At 37.9% G+C, this 23,568-nt stretch overlaps 1 protein-coding gene across 1 annotated transcript; it reads left to right on the forward strand.

The window, feature by feature from the left end:
* The first annotated feature begins 8,421 nt into the window (after window positions 1–8,421).
* LOC129236938 (fork head domain transcription factor slp1-like) lies at window positions 8,422–9,210 on the forward strand. The gene has a single exon (XM_054871253.1). The coding sequence runs from the start codon at window positions 8,422–8,424 to the stop codon at window positions 9,208–9,210; it is 789 nt and encodes a 262-aa protein (XP_054727228.1).
* The last annotated feature ends 14,358 nt before the right edge of the window (window positions 9,211–23,568 follow it).

A 23,568-nucleotide genomic window follows, 5' to 3' on the forward strand; every position in this document is an offset into this window, starting at 1 on the left:
ATGACTTCCAGGGCCCATTCGATCAGTCCAATTTTTGGACTTGGGTTGAATATTGGCTTAAATATTGGCTTGAATATTGTAATAAATCGATTGTTGGGCGCGCTGTATGGCAAGTTGCGCCATCTTGTTGGAACCAAATGGCGATGTTTAGTTGACTAATTTTTAGAAGCAGATATTCAGTCAGCATGGCTCGATAACGCTCGCGATTTACCGCAACTGCAGCTCCTTCGTCATTTCCAAAGATATAAGGGCCAATGATGCTGCCAGTGCTCTATGAACTTCGCTAACAGAATTTTTTTTTTGTTTTTCAAAGTAAATTTCCACAATTGAAAAGCGTTATTCTGGCGTTAAATGCCAGTGAGGTTATATTAATATAATTTGACAAATTCATTCTTCTTTATTTGGGAGTAATTGGTATCAGTTGCAACAGAACAATTAATTTCAGTATTGTGGTGACCTTATTTGGGATACAGAAACAGAGAATTTATTTTGGTTTTAAAGGAAGTAGTGATTTTGATCATTTTGATGAAGAACTTTTTAGGAATGCTTTAGTCCTTCTGGAAAATATTATACACTTAAAATTATTAAAAATTTGCTTTTCGTTTCAAATTGGATTTACACACAACTTTCTTTTTACACGGTCTTTTTTTGCACGATTTTGAAATAAAACGGTTCACTAATAAATTTTTCTACACGAAATTTTCTTTTTGCACGAGTCTAAAAACAAAAAAGGTTTTTCTAAACAAACCATAATTCCTAAAAAAATCTCTTATTAAGTACAAATTTTGGCTTAAGGCTTTTGCTCTTGTAAGATTTAAAACTAATTATCGTACGTTTTAGAACTAACCAAGTCCAACTGCGCGTTAGAATTTCAACGCAATCTTTAGGTCATGTGTAGCTGGATAACAAGTATTGTACAAGGTGGCGCAAAATGAATCAACCATTTGGTTTTTTGAAATAATTTCTTTACTGAATAAAAAAATTTTTATTTTGAGTGATGAAAATCTTTATCTTGACCTTTGCACTTCATTACTTGTATGTTTGTACGGCGCAGCTATCTAGTTCACGAGTGTCAAATATGCAAAAATTGTAAATCTTCTTATTTCTTCTTTTGCACAGTTTTTCGGGAAAATATTTAAAGTTTTTTCTTCTTACATGATTTTTTTAAGTTGTGGAACGTATCCCCAAATTTATCATATGTCTCATATATTTGCTTTTGCACGCTTTTCTACAGTAAAAAGATATAGTTGAGTGCATTTGTTTTAATTTTTTTTTTGTATTGTAATATTACTTGCCCAAAGTAACCTGAAAATAATATAGGAATAGGCATGATTAATATGAACTAAATGAATTCCGGCATAAAATCTATTGCTTTTAATTGCCCACAAAATCAAATGTGCCCCAAACGCAGAATTTCTATCAAATAAATGTGTACCCAAGGGGTTAATGTACATACAGATCTTGTAGGTTATAAGCTGACTAATGATGATACTCGAAAATTAGTTTGATTTAAAAAATACCCTCACTTTGTAGGTCTCCATAAAATATTTATGCCAAAATGGCATTTTTGAGTGAAAAAAAGAAAAATCCACTAAGGTCAAAAATTTCATTGGGCATCGTAAACAATATAATAAAAGGTAATTAAAACATAATTTATTCCGTCAATGCAGTTTCTACTCGTATGCCAAACTGTCCCTAATTAATCAAATTAAGTTTCAACTAACATACTTCCATCTTCGCCGACTTCTTTGTCACAGCCTTCAACGTTGACTTCATTTTTGGTGAAATATTTGACTCTTACAATTTGGCGGAATATATCTGTACTTGTTTTCAAAAAGTCATAGAACTATACATACGATTGCGTTTCTCCATATGAATTGCTTATAGGCTTCCGATTTTGACTTTTTATCTGTCCCCGTTCCTCTGAAGCGCTTGCCCACGACAAACACAAAATTTATTCAACTAAACTGGCTTTTTGAGTGAAGTTATGCGAATATTTATATACTTCTGCCCATCTATTTGGGTTCTTAATGTTGTTGCCTTAATAATACAGTAATTTTCAATGCACCCATAAAGCGATATTGCAAGCGCAATACCCAAAAGTTATGCACCATCGTCTACTTTGCATTTATTGTTCCCCAATACACGCTACGAAGTGTACGTAAAAAACGAGTTATGCAAGAAAAAAGTATCTTTATAGTAAAAATATGATTTATTAAACTATCGCGGCATATGATTTTGAAGACTCCAAAAAGAAGTATCCCGCGAAAAAAAAATAGATGACATGGTTAACTGTGCATGACAGAACGTCAAGTAATTCACAACCAAGCTAATGGTTTAAAAAATAATTTACCCTTATTCTTTCTTGCTATTATTGACCGCAAAATCTATTTATTTGATATCAAAATTGACTCAGTATACCCGCAGCATACTCGTATACGGGGAGCTCTGTCGAACTTCGTCTCTACTTATAATTTGTAGGGCGTGTCTTATTGTTGTCCTATAGCTTTGCGGCGACTCCAAATGGGAGACAGTTTTTAATAGAAATTTTTTCAAGGCAGAAATGGGCTCGCTATTATTTGACTCGACCAAATCTATGAGAATCAGGCCCTGGACCCGGTTAATGAGACCTCGAAGTCATTATAAGAGATTTTCTCTGTAATATTTGTTGTTTTGACACATAAAATCGATCGGGATCTAGTACAATTCCTGACTGAATTTTGATGATCCTTTGGCATTCAAATTTCGTAATTTAATGTAATTTAATTAATTTAAATTATGATAGTGAAACTATAGTTTTTCAAAATTTGAAAATGGCGATAGCCAAGGACTCCAAAAATCTCAGAGTGATCAGTTTGATGAGCTTAGCTCAAATTTTTGATTATCCATCGTATAACTGCACAACCCTTTAAGTAACGCTATTAGCTTCATAAATGTTAATTTTTTTGAAATTCTTTCAACGCACAAAAAACACCGTAAGTCAATCTATTAGAAAAAAACAATAACCTGGGCTTGATTTCTGGATCGGGCAATCAAACAAATATTTAAGTTCGGCTATGCAAAATGTATATTTACCTCAATAATAACTTAAATGAATTGAAAACAAACCCAATAGAGAGGCGTTCGGTTATGATAAATACGAAACATATATTTTTTAATTAATTTACTGTATTTATTTAGTAACTTTTGGACAACGTGCAACTCACATCACCAATTGCAGGTTGTAAGCCCTAGTACTCGTATATTTACATATATATGTGCTTATGTGTACAAGTATATATACCTGTATATGAACACTCAAAGAATCTATCTCACAGTCATGCTGGAACATTTTCCATTGAACTATACTTGCCACAGGCACAAGTGACTTGAAAACAATAGCCAATCGTCGCTGTTGAGGCATGTTGCAAGAACATTCGTCAATATGCGAGTACATGTGAAAAATCGAATGATGAGTGCACAAGAAGACATTTAATTGATGGATGTGCGGCGAATGCCAAAGGCCGGCACACACAAACACACACAAACACACCAAAATCAAAAATCAAAAAGTTACACATTTTTAATATTTATCACGAAGGGAAATTAATGCTGCTGGCTAAGAATCCTTGTGCGTCCCTAGCATGAGCCAACCACCGAATGAACCAATGAAGCCCAGCGGTCAACCAAACAACAGTCACCTGCTGCTTGGTGGAATCAGCGTTTATTGTTGCTATACACACTTCTTGCTGCGGCCAGAGGAGCACACCGCTTCGTGCGTTACTGAGTTCGTGAGTTTGTGTGAGCTTCCTTGACAACAAGTTCGTCATCGTGTCGTGTCTCACATAAAGTCTCAAACTTAACATGGCAATTAATAAACCGACTACAAACTGTCAAAAACATTGACATCTCTCAACATTACAGAACTTCATTCCTCTAAGCTCGCCACTTTACCCTTTACTTGGGGCCCGTCGCTTTGCCTACTCCTGCGCTCGCCCGACGCATTCTGGCCGATGCAGGGCAGTGTCGTAAATTCCACAGTAACGCAGTGCGTAAATTTGTATTTTGTGTGGTCCACAAATATTTCGGCCACTTGATGAATTGTGATGATTCTACAACATCATCGTTCGCCTCGAAACACTGCTGCCCCCTCCTGTTGCAGTGCCACACTTTGTGGCACTCCACTCTGCTAGGATGGTAAAAGTTGAAAGATCTTTTCTACACACATAAATGCACGTTATGTGCACATATACTACCCATGTGTGAGTATAAGTGTGGGCAACCTACAGTAAAATTTTTGATTCTATTTTACTTCTACTACAATACTTACTTTGTGACTTAGAATTTTTAGCAGAAAAAATAGTTATTTTACTTTTGCTTTAATTTACATTTACGGGGAATCTAATTGCTGAGAATTTCAGGTGTACATGCGTGCATGGAGAGTAGTCCAAGTAGTTCAAAATGAATGTCAAATATGATATGATGTTGCTGGAGTTCAAGCTCGGACTACTACCACCGCAAAATGGGCTGGTTTCGAGCTAGACTGAAGGTATCAAATTTTACTGCGTGGTAGATGCAGGATCGTGTAAGAGTATTTGTACTTTCAGTGCTTCCTCATATGATTTACGATTTGTCGGTTGATCGCCGAATGAGTGAATGTTGTAAAATGACAACTGAAATATGAACGCTTTTCGTCAGCTCAGTCATTCGTCGATCACTCCAGCAGCAATCCCCTATAGATGTTAGGCTACATACACAAAATGCATGCTTTGAAATATACATATACGAGGTGTGTTAAAAAAATAAGTGCCGCTTTCAAATTTCGCGGGCTCCATATCGTTTTTAACAATATAGCACTTTAGTTTGTTTGTGAGAGGCATAAATACTCTGAGTCAAAAAATTGTTTACAAGTTTACAATTTTTTCACAGAAGGTCGAGAAGACGTGAATGACGACGCCCGCTCTGGACGCCCCAGTACATCAAGAGTATCGTCGAATCACAATTAGAGAAGTTGCTGAGGATGTCGACATATCGGTTGCCTCATGGCAGTAATCTTTTCGGAAATTTTGGGCATGAAACGTGTGGCAGCGAAGTTCCAAAATTGCTAAATTTTGACCAAAAACAACGTCGCATGAGAATTTGTTGAATAACGCCAACGATGATCCAGATTTGCTGCGGGTGACGAATCATGGGTATATCGTTATGACATCGAATCTAAAGCTTAATCGTCACAGTGGAAGAGTGCAGGAGAGCCAATACCAAAAACAGCACGCCAAGTTCGATCAAATGTTAAGGTTTTGCTCACTGTTTTCTGCGATTACCATGGCGTAGTGCATCAGGAGTTCTTACCACAAGGTCGTACGATAAATAAGAAGTAATGCCTTGAAGTTATGCGCATAAGCAGTTTGCGTGAAGTATTGCTTCACGTTCGGAATTGTGGGAAAAAAATGCATGGCTTTTGCACCATGATAATGCACCTGCTCACTCCTATTTGCTTGTGTGAGATTATTTGGCCAAAAACAGCACCGTTATCATGCCTTAGCCACCGTATGTACCAGATTTGGCTTCCTGCGACATTTTCCTGTTCCCAAAATTGGAGAGACTCATGAAAGGATGGCGTTTTGCGACGATTGATGAAATAAAAACCGAATCGCTGACAGAGAAAAGTACATATCAGATCTGCTTCGAGGATTGGAAAAAACGCTGGCGCAAGTGTATTACACCCTCACCCTCAGAAGGAGATAAAATAGAAATTGATGAATAAATAAATATTTTTTGAGAAAAATGGTAATTCACCATATTTTTTGAACACACCTCGTAAACACAGTTTAAGGGCTTATGGATATCTACAAATGCACGCACATGAGTTTCGCCTATTTTCCCGTATTTCACACTGACTCAAATGTGAATTTTGACATTTCTTATGGATAATTTTTTTGCGAATTTATTTGCCATCTAGACATTGGAGGTCTGTGGAGGATTTTCGCAATTTTTGGAATGTAAACACCACTTAAGTATACATTGAAATTATGCATTTCTTACAATTTGTTAGGCTTCTTATGTTGGCTCATTTCTCATTCAGCTCTGTGCTCAATTGTACGGGTATGCCGCTAAGGGTAGTCTAGTTAGCGCTAAAACTATGTACATACATATATGTATTTATATTTGCACATATACTATTGTTGTAACTTTTAACTGCTTAACCACGTACATAAGTGTACATATATACATACATGAACAATGCCTAAATGCAGTAAGAATCATTAAAAATGTTGGAGTTGACTCCGATATTCTTCATGATAAAATATAATGGCGACGTGTTGATTCGATTTCCATAGTTAATCGTAGCACAAATGAAGTCCGAAAAGCACTTGAATTCAAACACTACGGCTCTGCAATCTTTAACGATGTAGCTCAATGAATTGGTTAAGCGTAAAGACTAAAAAATACAAATGTAGCACTGTAAAATTTTAGATTCATACTTATTTCACAGGCCATTTACTGAAAAAAGGTCTGCATAAATTCCTGATGATTTGGAAATGGTTACTGGTGTAGCCTCAAGGTAGCACACTCAGACCAACAAATGCCTTAAATAAATAAATAAATAATTGTCGCGTACATCTCTTTTGGCTGGACTCTTTGGCTGGACTCTTCCTCCTACTTGTGGCGTGAGTCTTGATGTTCTTCTACCAATGAAATGACCTACAGTTTCAACCCGACCCAGAATGGCAAATGATTTTTATGAGGAGCTTTTTCATTGCCTGCCGAGGGGCGCCCGGTATTCGAAAAAAACTGTTTCTTATTATTTGATGGGCACCACCTACCGTCGGCAAATCAGCAAGTAACTGCAACATTTGCTTATGACACTGCCATACTTGCAGTCGATAGGAAAAGTCGGAAACGCAACGAATAAGCTACAAGAAGCTGTTAACCTTATTGCTGCATGGGCTAAGAAATGGAGAATACAGCTAAACAAAGGCAAGTCAGCAGATATAGAGCTTATCCTAAAAACGTAACTTGCAAGTCAATCTTCATCGATGCGTGAATAACCCCATACGTCGACGTGGGCAAATCTCTGGGCATAACACCAGATGCCAAACAGCTCTGGAAAGCCCATGCCAGAAAAAACGAGAAGAGCCTGACTTGAAATTAAATAAGCTATATTACCTCATTGCCACGCACTCAAGTAGTGTGAACATACGGTATAGAATCCTGAGGATGCGCAACAAAAACGGAACGAAATTAAATATTTTTCGGCAATCTTAATTTTCAAAGAAGGAAATGATCATATTTCACAACTTTCAAGAAAAAAACGTTTGATTTAAGCTGATACTTTCTTTGAGAAAATATTGTTATTAAGATGTAAAAAAGTAATTGTTTCTACATTGTAATCGAATAGATTATAACGTAAGCCCGTTAAAAAGCTTCAATGCCTTGTGTCCATAATACCTTGCGTCGGCAAGGCATTTACTGTTTATTCTAATGACAAAGAATTTTACAGGAATACCAAAATGATTTATTTTTCTCAAAATTTGGATTATTCTGGATGATGGAAGAGAGTTTTTGTTCGCGCGGACTGTTCCGCTCTTTTGTTCGTAGATTATTCTGTCGAATGATGAAAAAGCATGAACGGTTATTGTTTGACTAAAAAAAAAATAAACATACATTTTTAACAGTTTATATTGAACTTTTTTCCAAAAAGTTAGAAAAGTAAACAGTCAAGCAAAGTTCGGATGGGAGAGGTTGTGATATGCGATACTATTTTCTCCTTGACGTTCTTATTTTTGAAAAATGTGATCACTGTTATTCTGCATCTGTGTTATTGACTGTAGTCTATCGGACATTTTCTTTTGGCTTTTCGATTTCAAATAATTGAGTTTGGTGACTTTCTTCTCTATCTACCTACCTCCTCCCTTGTTCATTGCTTCTGTTGTACGCATTGTAATGACTGTTTCTCCTGCAGTAAAAGTCACTCATAATATTTCATAAAGTTCCATTGTTCTTTGCCGGGTGAGTGACTACTACAATCCTTTAACAAATACGCGCGAAAGTAGTGCAATGCACTCCGATTGTCCTTTGCTTTGAATGAGTATTTAGAATTTTTGTAGTAAACACCTTCTTAGAATGAGGCAAGCATTAGTTGTTGACTCTGCGGCTAAATCGGAGGTCAGTCATTGCGAAATGTAGGCATAGAATAATAAGTGTTTGAAAACGGTAGAAATTTGAGTGCATTTTCGTAGTCAAACAGTTATACACTCAACTCTACTTTTCTACTTGCTGCAAAGTCAACTCTATCTGTTTCATTTGTGTTTTTGAACTTCGTGGATATAAAAAGGGTAATTTTTCGGGATTGTGTCATCAGTAAGTGAATCCTTCTCGTTAGAGAATCAAGTCATATTCGAAACCAACTTTAGCAAAAAAACAAAACAAAAAGACACTAAAATGGCACCAACCTTTGAATCCAATTTTTCCATTCGTAATATACTTGGAGCCAGTGCTAATAATGAACAAAATGCAAATGCAAATAACATGAATAACGCACCGCCGACGCCACCACGCTCCGATGGATCAGCCTCTCCAGATGGATCAATTGACCAACGACCTGGTTTCACATACAGTGCTCTGGTGGCCATGGCGATACGAAGTAGTCGGGAGAAAAGATTACCGTTAAGCGCTATTCAAGAGTGGATATCGGAGAACTATCCTTATTATCGAAGAGACCAACACGGCTGGCAGAGTCAAGTGCGACATACTTTGAGTACAAATTCTTATTTTGTAAAGATACCGCGTCCCATGGATGACCCGGGTCGTGGCAATTATTGGATAATAAACCCAGCTATGGACATAGTCGATGTCAGTTCATCAGCTGGTCGATTCGAATTCGACACCAGCAACACTGTAGGAACCCAATTAAACAATAATGGGTATGGGCCGCTTAACCAACTCATCACACATGGCGTACCCATGAACCATCCACAAGCGCCAAATGCCGTTTACTTTCCTACCCCGGAAGAACTTGGAAGGGCGCAATGCGCTATGATGATGCAGGCCCTGCAGGAACAACAAGCCTGGTTTCAATATCACCAGCAACAGTATCAATTGATACAACAACAGTTAGTGCAAATGCAGCACCAACAACAGATGCAACAGCAATACGTACAGCTGCAACAACAACTTTTATTCCATCAGCGACAATGTGAATTCTTGACGGCCAAGCAGTTTCCGTTATAAAATGTTGATCAAGTCTATGTGGAAATGGTTGCCGCGATGGTGATTATTAGGCTACTGCGCATTGCGCCCAAATAAATAAAAATTAGTTAATATATGTATTAAGGAATATATTTTGTAATATTTGAATGTATGTCTGTGTAGGTGATTAATGTGAATGTAATATAAAAATAGAAATATAATATACAAAACTATATTGAGTGTTTTTTTAAGAGCTTGATATATTAAAAAGGTAATATATATGTATATGTATATATATAATTGACGCGTACATCCGTTTTGGGAATTTGGCCGAGCTCCTCCTCTTATTTGGGGCGTGCGTCTTGATGTTGTTCCACAACGGGCCGACTTCAGCTTCAGCCGACTCCGAACGCAGATATTTTTTATGAGAAGATTTTTTTTGCAGAAATACACTTCTAGGTTTATCATTACCTTCCAAGGGGCGATCGCTATTAGAAAAAACCTTTTCATCATGTTGGTATTTCACAGAGATTCGAACTTACGTTCTCTCTGAATTCCGAATTGTAGTCACGCACCACCATGAATATGATGTCCACCACGGCTATACATGGTCCACTCGATCAGTCCAATTTTTGAACTTGGGTTGAATATTGGCTTGAATATTGCGATAAATCGATTGTATGGCGCGCTGTATGGCAAGTTGGAACTAAATGTGGGAACCAATTTTTGATTATCGATCGTATAACTGAACTTTGGAACGATATATAACTGCCCCACCCTGTAAGTAACGCTATTAGCTTCAGAATTGTTAATTTTTTGAATTTCCTTCAACATCTATTATCAAATAAAAAAGATTAACCTGCCTGTGATCTCTGGATTGGGAAATCAAAGAAATATTTAAGTTCGACTATGCAAAATGTATATTTACTTCAAAAAGAACTTACATGGATTTGAAAACAAACACAATAAGGGAACCTTCGGTGATGATAAATACGAAGTATATTTCATTTTTGTTAACAGCTCTACGCCAGTTGACAGGTCGGCAGTGTAAAGTCGCAAAATATTTTAACTTTTATGTTTGCTTAATTTCTTCTGCCACAAATAATTTATGTTTTATCAGTAAACAATAGGCATCCATTTGTAAAGTTAAGTTCATCACTTCGTCGGAAAATAAGGTAATTTCATCGACAAAATATAAAACAGCGGCTATTTTAATAGTTTTTTCTTGAATTACTTTAATAAGCGTCACCTGTCGTCCGTCGTCGCTATTCGTCGAAAGTTGCTTGTCGCCACCAGTCGCTGAGTTTCAATAGACGTTAATATTTATTTAACGCGGCAACATAATCGTGAAAACGATTACGCCTACACTCAAAATATTGCTCCGCTTCATCAAACCATCGCCAAAGCACACGAGACCAGAGCTGAAGCTGAGTACAACAAACAACCGAAGGTAATGGAAAAAGAAACTGCAATAGAAAAACCAACAGCAACGCAAACTAGCAATCCTTGCATTGAGCTGGAGCAGAAGCTGTTGCACGAAACGGTTTCCACATCGGAAGCTACAATGGGTGTAGTCATCTTAGTCGTCGTCGTAGTCATACGCTTTCTTCATAGTCGTCAAGACAACAGTGACGATGCCAGCATCCGCATCCACGTTGGAATTGGAGTCGTTTGTGGTTCGATTTTGTCGTTGGTGGCAGCAGGCGGTGCACTGGGAGCTGATGACTCGCAACTGGTAACGGGCAATTGGCAGCTGGCAGCAAGTACATAATATCCATTAACCTTGCGCGAATTAAAGTCGAAGCTATAAATGTTTGCATTACTGTAATGCGCGCGCGCATGCGCATCTGCAACGTAATGTAATTTCGCCTCTTCGCAATTTTAGTGCCCACACCGCATGAAACGATCGCTTAGTCGAAGGCTCTGCCAATATGCACTTTTATGTACACACATGCATATGTATGTAATTATATATGGATGTATGAGTTCATGTATATTAGGGTATGTACGACGGTGCGGCTGCTATGACCGATGCCGGTGCCGCACGGGGAAATGTTCAATAATACGCCCATTAAATGGAACAACCGACCTTAGTCAATTCATTGGCTACTGACACCATGTGTATGTATGTATGTATGTATAAGTGAATGTGCGTTTACTTAAGTAATAAAGCTGTGTTCAATATGCACCCAAGTAAATACTCACAAATACATACACATAAATATGTATATAAGCATATATGTACATAACTGTTCGTTCATATAACAATTTGGATGCATGTCGCTTGTCATAAAGTTCCAATACGGATCTACTTGTCAAATACGCCTTGACAAAAGTATCTGCACACTCAAATGAAACAAAGGAGCTCCCATAAAAACATCGAATTAAAAATAAATCCTCTATCGTTTTTTGTCACGATGATGAAATACAACTTTGAAACTCCCCTTTGTTTTAAGTGGTTACATTTTGTTTGCAAAACTTACGCTGCTATTTTTGGTTTCTTCAAGTAACAGCCTCGTAACAACGGAAAGTTAACCTTTGACATATTGGCTATTTTGCAGCTGAGGTTTCTTTGAAATTATTTACTACGCGTAATGCGTTCTTTCAATAGTTGCTGAGCTCGTTAAACAATCAACTATAATAAAAAAGAATGGAGATTGAGCAAAAAGTACAAAGAAAGCTTTAAAAAGTAGAAAAACGACGAAAAGTAACGACTTAAAAGTTAACAAACTGAACACCAACTTTTTGGTTGCCATACGTACTTGTTGCGCCATTGCCCGTTAAAATTATGTCAGGAATCTGGATAATTCGTTTTTCTTTTTAAACTTAAAAGTATGCCAAATCGCATTGATTTGAATTATATTTTGCTTATATGCCACTTATGCCACCAAGTAGGGTGAACGCAGGCTGGGGCTTATGGGCTATATGTATTATACTGCGGTACGAGTACTTAGAGGGACCATTGCTGCACCGAAAGACGCACGAGTTTTTGCATCGGTTCATAACCGTGGGCGAATCATAGATCCAACTCACCGGGAAGAAATCGAGTTTTTTCTTCGGGTAAAGAAGAGTTAAGCGGGTCTTTCGGCTTACAAGGTGGGGAATCGGTTGTCGGTTGCAATTGCAGGTTTCCAAGTCGAAATTTTCTTGTGAAATTAGACCCATCCGCACACAAACAATTATTCATTCAAAAGTCAGATTCTTCTCGATCCATCTTATAAAAGAGTTCTGTAGAATGTTTTCGGTTGCTTGCCTCATTTTGCAAGATTTTGAAATTTTATTTCCCACTCAGATTCAATAACAGGAGAATACGTACTTTGAGCGCACGTCATTTTTATACGTAAGTCCAGTTACTCCAATAAGGACGACTGGAACAAGGTCACATTTTCGGAGGAAAAAAATTAATGAGGATGAGGTCAGGTGAAAGGGCGTGGACTTGGTGAAAGGAAGGAAGAGCATTCGGCTGACTTTGAAGTTTGGAGGTGATAGTGTTATGGTGTGCAGTTGCATGATGGCGGGGGGAGTAGGCACTGTACAGCGAATAGTTGGCAAGATGACTGTTAATTAATTATTTTGGAAGTTTTTTATGTTTGAAATAAAAATAAAAAACTTAACACATGCACTTTTTGCTTTCATTTCTGAACAAAAGATAACAGCTCTTAAGACTTAAGACTTCTCTCCCAGTGCAATCATTTTAAAGAAAGCAAAAAAAAAACAAGTGCTTAACGAGCAAAATCGCAAAATAGTTTTGTTATTGTAGGCATTTGAGTTGTGGATAGCAACCCAAGAACTGTTCTAAAAATCGGGGTTGATGCCAAAAAAACAAACAACGAGGAATGAGCAGCTGGAGACACTGCAATCATCGGCCAGTTACAAGTCAAAAGTCACCCGCAACAGCACCCAGACGCGAATTGCAATATTCACGTGGTCATCGGGTAATCCCTTTGGCACACACGCACATACACACAGAAATTACGCCAGACTCTGAAACAAGTCGCGGCCACTTTATGAAATTAATAAATTCGTGTTATCGTTGGGTTATTTGCTTGAGCTTTTCCCTGCAGTGGCTGTGCACTCGTCCCCTTGTTGCTGGTTCGGCGTTGTCATTGCAGCAGCGGGACAACGTCAGCACAAACAGAAAAAGGGCATTATTTATGTTCATACTTGTATCAAGTTTACACACACACTCATACATATAAATGTATGTTTGTAGCTGTGAAACGGGAGTGCCTGGTATGGTAATCATGCTGAAGTGTGCATGTATGTGTGGCATGCATGTGTGCCTCATAAGCATGTTTCCGTATGTATCTATGCAAATGCGACATGCGCTCCAACTGATGCTGCTGCCACTGACGCAACTGCTGCCATCCATCCAATCAAACAAATCGTCGGCCCCGCGAATTCGGGTGATTGGTGTTAATGTTTACCTTTGTATTACCGTCCTTGTTGTTTTTGTTGCTGCATTTGTATTGTTGCCGATGTCGCCGCTATGCAATGTACTCCAACAATGGCATGTTGCATGTTGCATGTCTCAGCATTTGCACATTCGACTGTTCGACAAGCCCACTTGTAAATTATTGTTGGTCATAAAATACCTACATATAAATGTGTGTGTAAGTACTCACACATTCATAGTAATGTATACACGCATGTACATACATACGAATATAAACTTGTACATTTATTCGATTGCCGCTGTTGACGATTGTTTACGGATTCACATAGCTCCTGAATTCGACAGTATTATTTGTTATAATTTTTCTAGGCAAGTCGCACATTTGTATGAACTAAAAGATTAACCATTTGAAAGTTGACTGTTCTGAGGAATGGTTCTACATATAATCATACATATATCGGCACTTTCATATACATACCATACATACATATGAAAAGACACATGCACATCGTTGCTGACATTTTCGAATAAAGTTTACTCTCTTTGTGTCTTTGAGTAATCGAAGTAGCTTTGCCCATTTCTACTTTGAGCAAAGATACTCGTATAAACCAACGAGACAATCTACCTAATAAAATGTTTTGGCAGTTTATGCACCTCTTCATATCGGCCCATAACTTCCGCTAAAATAGTAAAGGTGAACTTTTGGAGATACTTTACTTTATTACACTTACTAAGAATCAATCGATGGTTTCGCGAACGCTGGAGAATTTTCATCCATCCATGTGTTTACGAACGGAGAGGTGCATCCCGACGATTGGACCATAGTGGAAGGCCATGCCAGGGACAAGGGAAACGGCAAAGATCTATGGTTGGGCATCAATCACCGATCTGAGCAAATTCTCAAAGACTTGCACGGTCAATTGAGATACGAAATAGGGCACCCAAAGGTTGTCTTACCGAAGAAAAGAATAAGAGCAGTAATGAAACCACAGCCGCTGAAGGTGGCTAATTGCTTCACTGTAGATCGCTAACGGATGAATTGCTGCTCTTTATGGAGGAGAAGAGAGTGGGGTGGCTCTAATACAAAAACCATAGCTCATGGAGGGCAAAATCGCTGGCCTTAATAAGCCTAACTAAGCGGAAAAACTTTAATGGCAAATTCATTATCAATCCTACCTAAAGAATCTCAGGAAAGTTCAACGATTAGCTTGTGTAGGAATATGGTAAGAGGTGCGCTCCGGCCGAAGTTTCAGCCAACGCTGGAAGTAATCCTACATATTCCACCTATTGATGTTAAAGTAATGGCGCCCAAATCTGGTTCCCAAGATAGGTCTGAACAAAGATTCGACCGAAAGGATTGGCAGGCCAGAGTCAAATCAGAAGATAGTGTTCACCATATTTATACTGACTGCTCAAAGGTGGACAATGGCACTGGATCGGAAGTGTATTCGAAACAATTATTCTTAAATAGCTCCCTTAGTCTCGCAGACCAGTGTAGCGTCTTTCAAACTGAGATCTATGCTATAGACAAGGCAGCAAAAACAATAAAATTGATGGATTTACCTCCTGCAAACTTCCTAAGTAATTTTGTTGATAGTCAAGCAACGCTCAAGGCAGTGGCCTCATCGCGCATCAAATTAATATGTGTTAAAGAGGTCGCTCTCGCTTATCCAACAACACAACACTACACTTTGCTGAGTCCCCGGCCACTCTGGTGTGGAGTGAAATGAAAGGGAGAATGACCTTTAGCGATTGGTAGAGGACATAAACATTCCACTAAATGAACTGTACACTGCAATTGACTGCGTGTTATGGAACGCGACGGAAAAGAACTTCTAAAAAGGAAACCTGGTTCCGGGTGACAGAGAGTCAGGTGGCAATCAGGGTCTTAGTTCATTCACTTTCAATTCTAAGCTTGTTACTTATCTCTACAAAAGTTGGCTAAGATATCATAAAGCCTAGTAATGACAAATGTGACCGAAACTGGAGTGGAAATGAACACGAAGTTTGTACATTTTAAAAAGAGAGCTCAGCTGCAGAAATAAGCTCAGGCATTTAAGTTTAACATTTTTAGCAACTCTAAATTAGGTAAAAGCTTTTGACTTAAAGAGGCTGATAATATTCGGCCATATTTGACATCACAATGGACTCCAATTCTGGAATAAGTACACCGTTGATTTTACCGGCTTCCTTTTCAACCGAACCTGATCTTGCATTTTCAGGTGCAGGTTCTTATGAAGTGCCACAATAGCTCGCGCATATTTTTATAATTTCTTGCATCCTTGGCGCATTTTCAAAAAACTTAAATTCTCCTATAAACTGAATTGGTGTTTACTTTCTTTTGTTGTGTGCTTAGCGGAGCTTCTTCTCGTATTTGGGGTGTGCGTCTTGTTGATGTTCCACAAATAGAGGGGCCTACAGTTTTAAGCCGACTCGGAATGACAAATCATTTTTTATGAGTAGATTTTTCAGAGCAGAAATACACTCAGGCTGTGCCAATACCTGCTGAGGGCGGTTTTTATTTGAAACCGGCAGATTTCGAACCCAGCCGCTACCAAACGGTAGCCACGCACAAACCGGTCGGATATGGCTGTGAAAGATGTGTTTGATGGCAAATTTTGATATTTTTCCCCCACTCACAATGTTCGTAAAATAAGCTACCATATACTTATACAAATGTATGTACAAGTATATAGATTTCAAAGGTCAAGGCAGGGAATCAGTAATCAGCTTAATAGCCCCCCTCTGAAGTCGTTTTCTACATGCTGCGACAACACCAGTAACTCGTGTCGCCGACGAGCAAGAATAATCGTCACCAAGTAGCTGCTCCGCAAAGTCACAAATGATACCCACAGTCACATTTAATAATCAATCAAAATTATTTGTCACTTATCCGTAAAGTAGTTGTGTTGTGACAAAAGTCGAAGCCATAAGCAGCGACAACAATAAATGCTGCAACGGCAGTGACTTCACCAATGATAAAACCATCAATGGTCATCTCAAAGTTGAACGATTGTCCACATGGAATGACACACGCATTTAATGATGCAGATTTGCTACGCACACTTTGGGTGATCGATGAAAAAGCAGTAACAACAGCAACCACAACCAATACATTTCACATACCTCTCCACTTGGTAATAACCAAGCAATAACCAGGCATGACGAAAATGTTCAACGACTTAAATTAAAAGGTCTTTTGTAAAGATCGAAAACTGTAAAGAGTAGCAGTAGATGATTGCCCAACGGTATACGAAATCGCCATTGTTGTAAACTGAGAATCGAATTGCATTTGTGTGGAGATATTCATTAGATAGTGGAAAAAGTCATCAAGCGAGTCAGAGCGTCAACAACAAAGACACGCATACACAGGCATATGCGCTTATGTAAGTTTGTAAGTATATCCAAAAGAAATATTTAGAAAGCAAGAATATCCCACCTAAATCAAAAATCATTAGGTGGTCCCGTAAGTGTTAGAAACATTTTGTTAATCGAGCCACTGTAAACTGTCAATGCAATGTACATACGAGGGTCGTTTCTAAAATCCGTGCAAACTCTGAGGCGAGGCACCACTGGCGCGAATCGAGGTTATGTATAGTTAGGAGCGTCTCTTGGAAGAACACACGCCAAGCTTAAGCCAGATCGGTATATTTCTTGGTGTTTGGCATTCACGTGAATCGAGGAAGTCGAGGGATTTTCGTTTTCCATCACGAAAAAGCACCAGCTCACGTCTTAGCAGTTGTGGTCGCAAAATTTACAAAAATAGGTTACCAACTCGCTTCACATCCTCCTCTATTCTCAAGACTTGGCTTCTTCGGATCCCTCGGACTACTATTTGTCCCCCAATTTGAAGAAAAGGCTGGCGGGAAAAAGATTTTATTCAAGCGAGGGGTGATTGCAACAACAAATCAACAAACTAGAACAGCGTTCGACGAAGTGTATAAATCTAAAAGGAGACTATGTCTAAAAATAAAAGAAGGCTTACGCCCAAACAATTAAGTGGATTTGTTTTTTCACGGACTTTTCAAACAACCCTCGTACCCATGTACTTGTATGTATGCTCCGTGAGCTCATTTTTATTTTTTATTTACCTTCGTCATCAAATCATTTTCGAATTTGATTCACTTTTGCTACTTCATTGTCGCGCGAATTTCTTCTCCCCATTCTTTGAAACACTTTTCCTTAATGGAACGCGTAGATCGTTTATCATGAACGTGAGGTAAAAGGTAGAAAGTAGAAAAAATGAGAAATGTTAGAAACAGTTGTCAACGAGAGAATATTACGGATATTGTTATTAGAGCGCAATGCCTTTAGAAATTTTTCTGAAACAATTAATGAGAATTTAGTGTAATATTCGGGCACAAAAATTAAGTCACTTATTTTTCAATGTACCCCAAGTAAACTATTTAATGTATTTATACATCACAAATGTGTGGCTTGGCATAATCACCCTAAAGATAACATGGCAAGCGGCTTGATTTAATTTTTATTCGAAGCAAACCAAAACATAGGTTGAGTTTCCCTTCCCTTGCAGTTTCAGATTAATCTCTTTTAATTTCGCTGTGATATCCACCATAAAGTAAAATTTTTGCCCCCATTTGTCGCTCTCTGATTCAGGCTGATTAGTGCCCTTTTCATCGCACCTTACGTGAAGGAGGTCGGAGTACTGAGTCTCCATATCGTTTATAAATTCTTTACACTATCGATGGTAGAGAGACGATTTTGAAATGTTTTTTTTTTTATAAAATAAATAATATTTGCGTATAGAACTGAAGAGCCACAGCTTCACATCCAAAGATCCGCAGGTTGCCAACCTCTGACCATTACATTACAATTGCCTCTTTGTAACAGACAAATATATTAAATTTGGAAATTTTAGGAGAACTAGCGAAATACTTAAGGGGGTATTCTAGTCTAGAAATTTGAAAAAATCGAAAATTTTTTTTTTTCAAAATTCGATAGTCTAGGTATTCAAAAATATCTCCCTAAAAGGATTTTGCAAAATTCGAATTATTTTCGAAATTACAACTATTTTAGTGACGCGACAGCTAGACTGGTTTGAGCGGACGGCGAAATTCAAACGCGTTTTTCTCAAAACTCCTTTTGCTGAGGTGGTTGACACGATATCTGAAGTTCTATCTGACCGATCCCTTTGAAATTTGGTGAGAATCTTTTTCATACATCTCTTTATCACTGGAGCATTGGATTTTGAAAAATTTTAATTTGAAGTATTTTTAAAAAATTCGTAAAGGTCAAAAAACAGGGGTAAAAAAAAATTTTTTTTTTCAAGTAGGCGCCATTTTGTGAATTTTTATTTTTTTTTTTCGGCCGAGGCTCAAGATGTAGCGACATCTTTACTAATTAAGAATTTTCTTTGTTTGTTCGATTTAGATCACTACAAGGGTTGGAATCATGTCAACCAGGGAGCACTGTTTGACTAGCAACCCCTACTTCCCCGACCTGTCACTGGATGAATTTTTGACTTTTTTTTTTTTTAATTTTTTGTATATACCTTAAACATCAATAAATATTATATAAAAAAATGGATATTAAAAATGTTTTTAATTTTTCTTTTATCCTAGTTTGAAAAATACCCAAAAAGTAGGGCTCTAGACCAGAATACCCCCTTAAACTAGAACTTGGAAGCATTTTTTGTGGAGCAATTATTATTATTAATTAGTCTCCATTAGAATTGTTCATACTCTATTTTACACTTATTCTTCAAGTTCTTCTGAATATATTCTGAAATCATGTGAGTAAGGAGGCATTTTTGTGCATCCTTTATATATTCAACTTTATCAGTCAGATAAGTTGACGCACTATTATTCTTCGTTTTAATATCACCATTCAAGTATTATTGCAGTCTTCGTGTTATATAATATTTAACTAAAGGGTTTTCCAATAACAGGTGTTATTTTGAATAGCCCGCTATTTCGGTAGATGTCACTTTTGAGGCTGTCATTTTTTGATATTTGATAAGTAGAAACTACGCCATTAATAAAAATGGAACGATACACGCTTAATCAATGCAATAAAATTATTAAAATTCACTATAAAAATGGTGAAAATTTAGCAGAGACGATTGGTAAAACTCGAACATTTTTGGGTCATCGTGAAGCACCTTGTCGGGCCGCAATACAGAAGATGGTGAAAAAATTCGAGCTGTTGGGACAAGTTAGCGATGTGAAGAAAGTGTTGAAGAAACCCCGGGTTTACACCATTCCTCGTCGTTCTTTAGAATTAGGCACTCCACAAACGTCATTAGACCGTATTTTGTATAAAGATTTGGGTCTTGAGGCTTTCAAAGTCCAGATAACACAAGAACTCAATTCGGTCGATCACCAACAACGTCGTACCTTTGCTAATTGGGTTGATGAAATGCATGAACATGATCCGGAATTCCATCGAAAAATAATCTTGAGTGATGAGGCCCATTTCCTCCTCGGTGGCTTCGTCTGGGGCTCAGAAAATCCAAGAGTTATTGTTGAAAAGCCTCTCTATCCTCAACGTGTGACTGTTTGGTGGGGTTTATGATCCGGCGGTGTCAATGGACCTTACTTTTTCGAAAAGGAAGCTGGAGCAACAGTTACGGTGAATGGATTGCGCTATCGAGAGATGATTGACGATTTCTTATGGCCGGAATTGGAAGGTATTGATCTGAACAACGTTTATTTTCAAGAAGACGGCGCTACGTGCCACACAAGCAACGAAACCATTGATATTTTACTGGAAAAGTTTTAGTATTTCATGCATTATTTTTTCAGGTCTGTAGATGTTAAATCTCATCCCTTTATTTTGCAGTTGTTTTAATCTATTTAGTTGTGTATGGTTGCAAGTATTAAAAAAGTTACTTAATAATAACATTAAAAGTATTTATAGGAATTATTGTTCCAATTTTACTTCGCATCTTTTTAAGAAAACCACTCTTGTTTCCAAATTGCTTGCATATACTATATATTCGACGTACTCATCAAATTTCATATTTTTGTCTATAATGACAACTAAATACTTCATTCTGTCCATCGTTTCATTAACAAGACAGTTTATTTTCAGCGACCTTATGATTAAAATCCTTGCATTTGAAACAACATAAGATTTCTGCACCATCAAGCGCTCGATATTCCTTTTGGGAAGGTTTCGAAATCTGTTTGAATTATACCATTGATAAACTGAGTATTTCCCCCTTTCACTTCATATTGTTGAACCATTTTTAAGTAACTATTTTCTACAACTTTAATTTGTTTTCTATTTTTTTCTATGCGCTCATCTTTCTCATGTTTGAATGTCATATTTGTGATTATAAATCTAGGATTCATGGCGTTTGGAACTCTTAATTCATAATATTCGGGCATATTTCTTTCAATTGCCTTTTTATTTTTCCTCTTTCTTCAGTATTTTCACGTTTACCAAGTTAAATTTGTGAAGGTAAAAATTACCAATTTTGCTGGAATTATATCAAAATGGCATCACTGGCTCCAGCTCATCCTGAGAGGACTCAGAAGTCATCAATTTATTTGGCTTCGTGGCTTTTCCGGTAATGCGCTTAAATACTACTGTTCGATTGCAAATCCGTTGCAAAAGAATGCAGCCATTTAAATCGCGTTACAGCTGTGTATGCAAAACTATTCATAAGCCTATGCTCTTTCGAACACAAAACGTCAAACAAATAGGTTGATCAGCGTTACTGCTTGCAGCATTTTCCAAAGATCCGAAATGCATAATACATACATAAGTACACATAAATATATAAATAGATTTTCACGCTCGTACATAAATACCCAAAGAAATGTGTCGGTTTTGACTAAATTAGGTATTTACTTGTGCATGTATCGATTTTCGCGAACTATTTATTATTGTGCGATTATGGTTTAGTTCGGAAGTGAGCTAAGGGAAAGCAAACAGTCGGGCAGAAACCAAATCGAATAGGTAGAGTAGCTAAGCCCAACACTACGATTACTAATGCGATCTAATTATAGGTTTATCTATTGTGGCGGTACGCTCTTCAAGCGTTAGTTGCTGCCGCTGAATGTCTGCCATGATTAGATGTTGGGCATTGGGCATTGGACATTGGGCATTTGACAAGCCATCATTAATACAATTTTCTGTTTCCAAAAGTAAACCAGTTCATTTGCCGGAGTGGAAGTCGCTCACGATTGTGATGCTTGTGATATACTCGTAGCCGCACTGGTTTTGTTGATGTTAGCTGACGTTTTGTGATTTGTTCAAACTTGTGCCGCAAGTTATATGTAGATGCTGGCGTCTTTAACGTCCCAAAGTTCATCAAGAAATCCGCCAAGAAATACGACAAAAAGGAAATGAAAAAGCCACAAATCGAAGGGTATGCGGTAGAATACAATTTTGCGCCAATAACACCGCCATCAACTTTCCGTGCATATGAAGTCATCAAATAGCAGTTTCAGTAACTATAAATGTAGCGATAAATGAGCAGACACATAGCTACAGTTGTATATACTAAATTTAGGCGCATGCACGTACGTACATATGTATGTAATAGGACTATGTTTAAGTTCGTGCGGTTTTTTTCGAAATTTGAAACTTTATTGACGTAAAATGGTTACAAATTTAATATTCAAAGTATTGTCCATCGCTTACTACTACTTTTTCCCATCTTTCTGGCAATTCACGGATTCCCTTTGTGAAAAATTCGGTCGGTTTTGCCGCAATCCACGAATCGATCCATTTTTTGACTTCATCGTAATTACGGAAGTGCTGGTCAGCCAGGCCATGTTGCATCGATCGGAAGAGATAGTAATCGGATGGCGCAAGGTCTGGACTATACGGCGGGTGGGGTAGGACATCCCATTTGAGCGTTTCTAAGTATGTTTTGACCACTTGTGCAACATGTGGCCGAGCATTGTCATGTTGCAAAATAACTTTGTCGTGTCTATCGGCGTATTGCGGCCGTTTTTCTCGCAGTGCTCGGCTCAACCCCGTAATCGTTTCATTCGGTTTCAGTAGCTCATAATACACAACACCCAGCTGGTCCCACCAGATACACAGCATAACCTTCAGGCCATGAATATTCTGCGCCGACGTCGATGTTGAAGCATGGCCAGGGTATCCATACGTTGCCCGACGTTTTGGATTGTCGTAATGGACCCACTTTTCATCGCCAGTCACAATTCGATGCAAAAAACCCTTTCTTTTGTGCCGTTGAAGCAGTTGTTCGCATGCCATAAAACGGTGTTCAACGTCTCTTGGCTTCAATTCATACGGCACCCAATGGCCTACCTTTCGGATCATTCCCATGGCTTTTAAACGTTTGGAAATGGTTGATTGATCAACTCCCAAAGTTTTTGCAACCTCTTCTTGCGTTTGAGCCGGATCTTGATCGAGCAATTCCTCCAATTCGGTATCCATGAACTTTGGCGGCGCACCCTCGCGTTCTTCGTCTTCCAAGCCAAAGTCACCACTTTTAAAGCGTGCAAACCACTTCTGGCACGTTCGCTCAGCTAGAGCATGCTCACCATAAACTTCCACCAAGATACGATGACTTTCGGCTGCTTTTTTCTTCATATTAAAATAATGAAGAAGAATTCCCCGCAAAAACACATTATTTGGCACGAAATTCGACATTTTCAAGTGTGGTAAAAATATTGTTGTTTACGCTTCAAATAAAAAACTTATACTGACGTTTGTGCCTTACGACAGTAGCTCTCCAATGAATGTTTGGAAATGTGGATCGATGGAATAATAATCAAGTTACGCCATCTGTTGTAAAACCGCACGAACTTATCGATAGACCTATTACATATATGATTTATGCTGAGCACTACAAGACACTTTTCCCAAATCGTAGTCGACTTTCCCAAGTCGCAGGTGGACTATAATAACGATAAACGTGCATTCTGCTTGCGATTATACAGAGTTGCCGGGAAAATGTGTCTGTTTTCGAGATATTAGAAAATAAAGATTATTAAACAATTTTTTTATAGATAAACAGATCATAGAACTAAAATGTAAAAATAGTGAGAGAAGCACAA

Source organism: Anastrepha obliqua, chromosome 2 (assembly GCF_027943255.1).
Source record: "Anastrepha obliqua isolate idAnaObli1 chromosome 2, idAnaObli1_1.0, whole genome shotgun sequence".
In the NCBI taxonomy this organism is placed as follows: Eukaryota; Metazoa; Arthropoda; class Insecta; order Diptera; family Tephritidae; genus Anastrepha; species Anastrepha obliqua.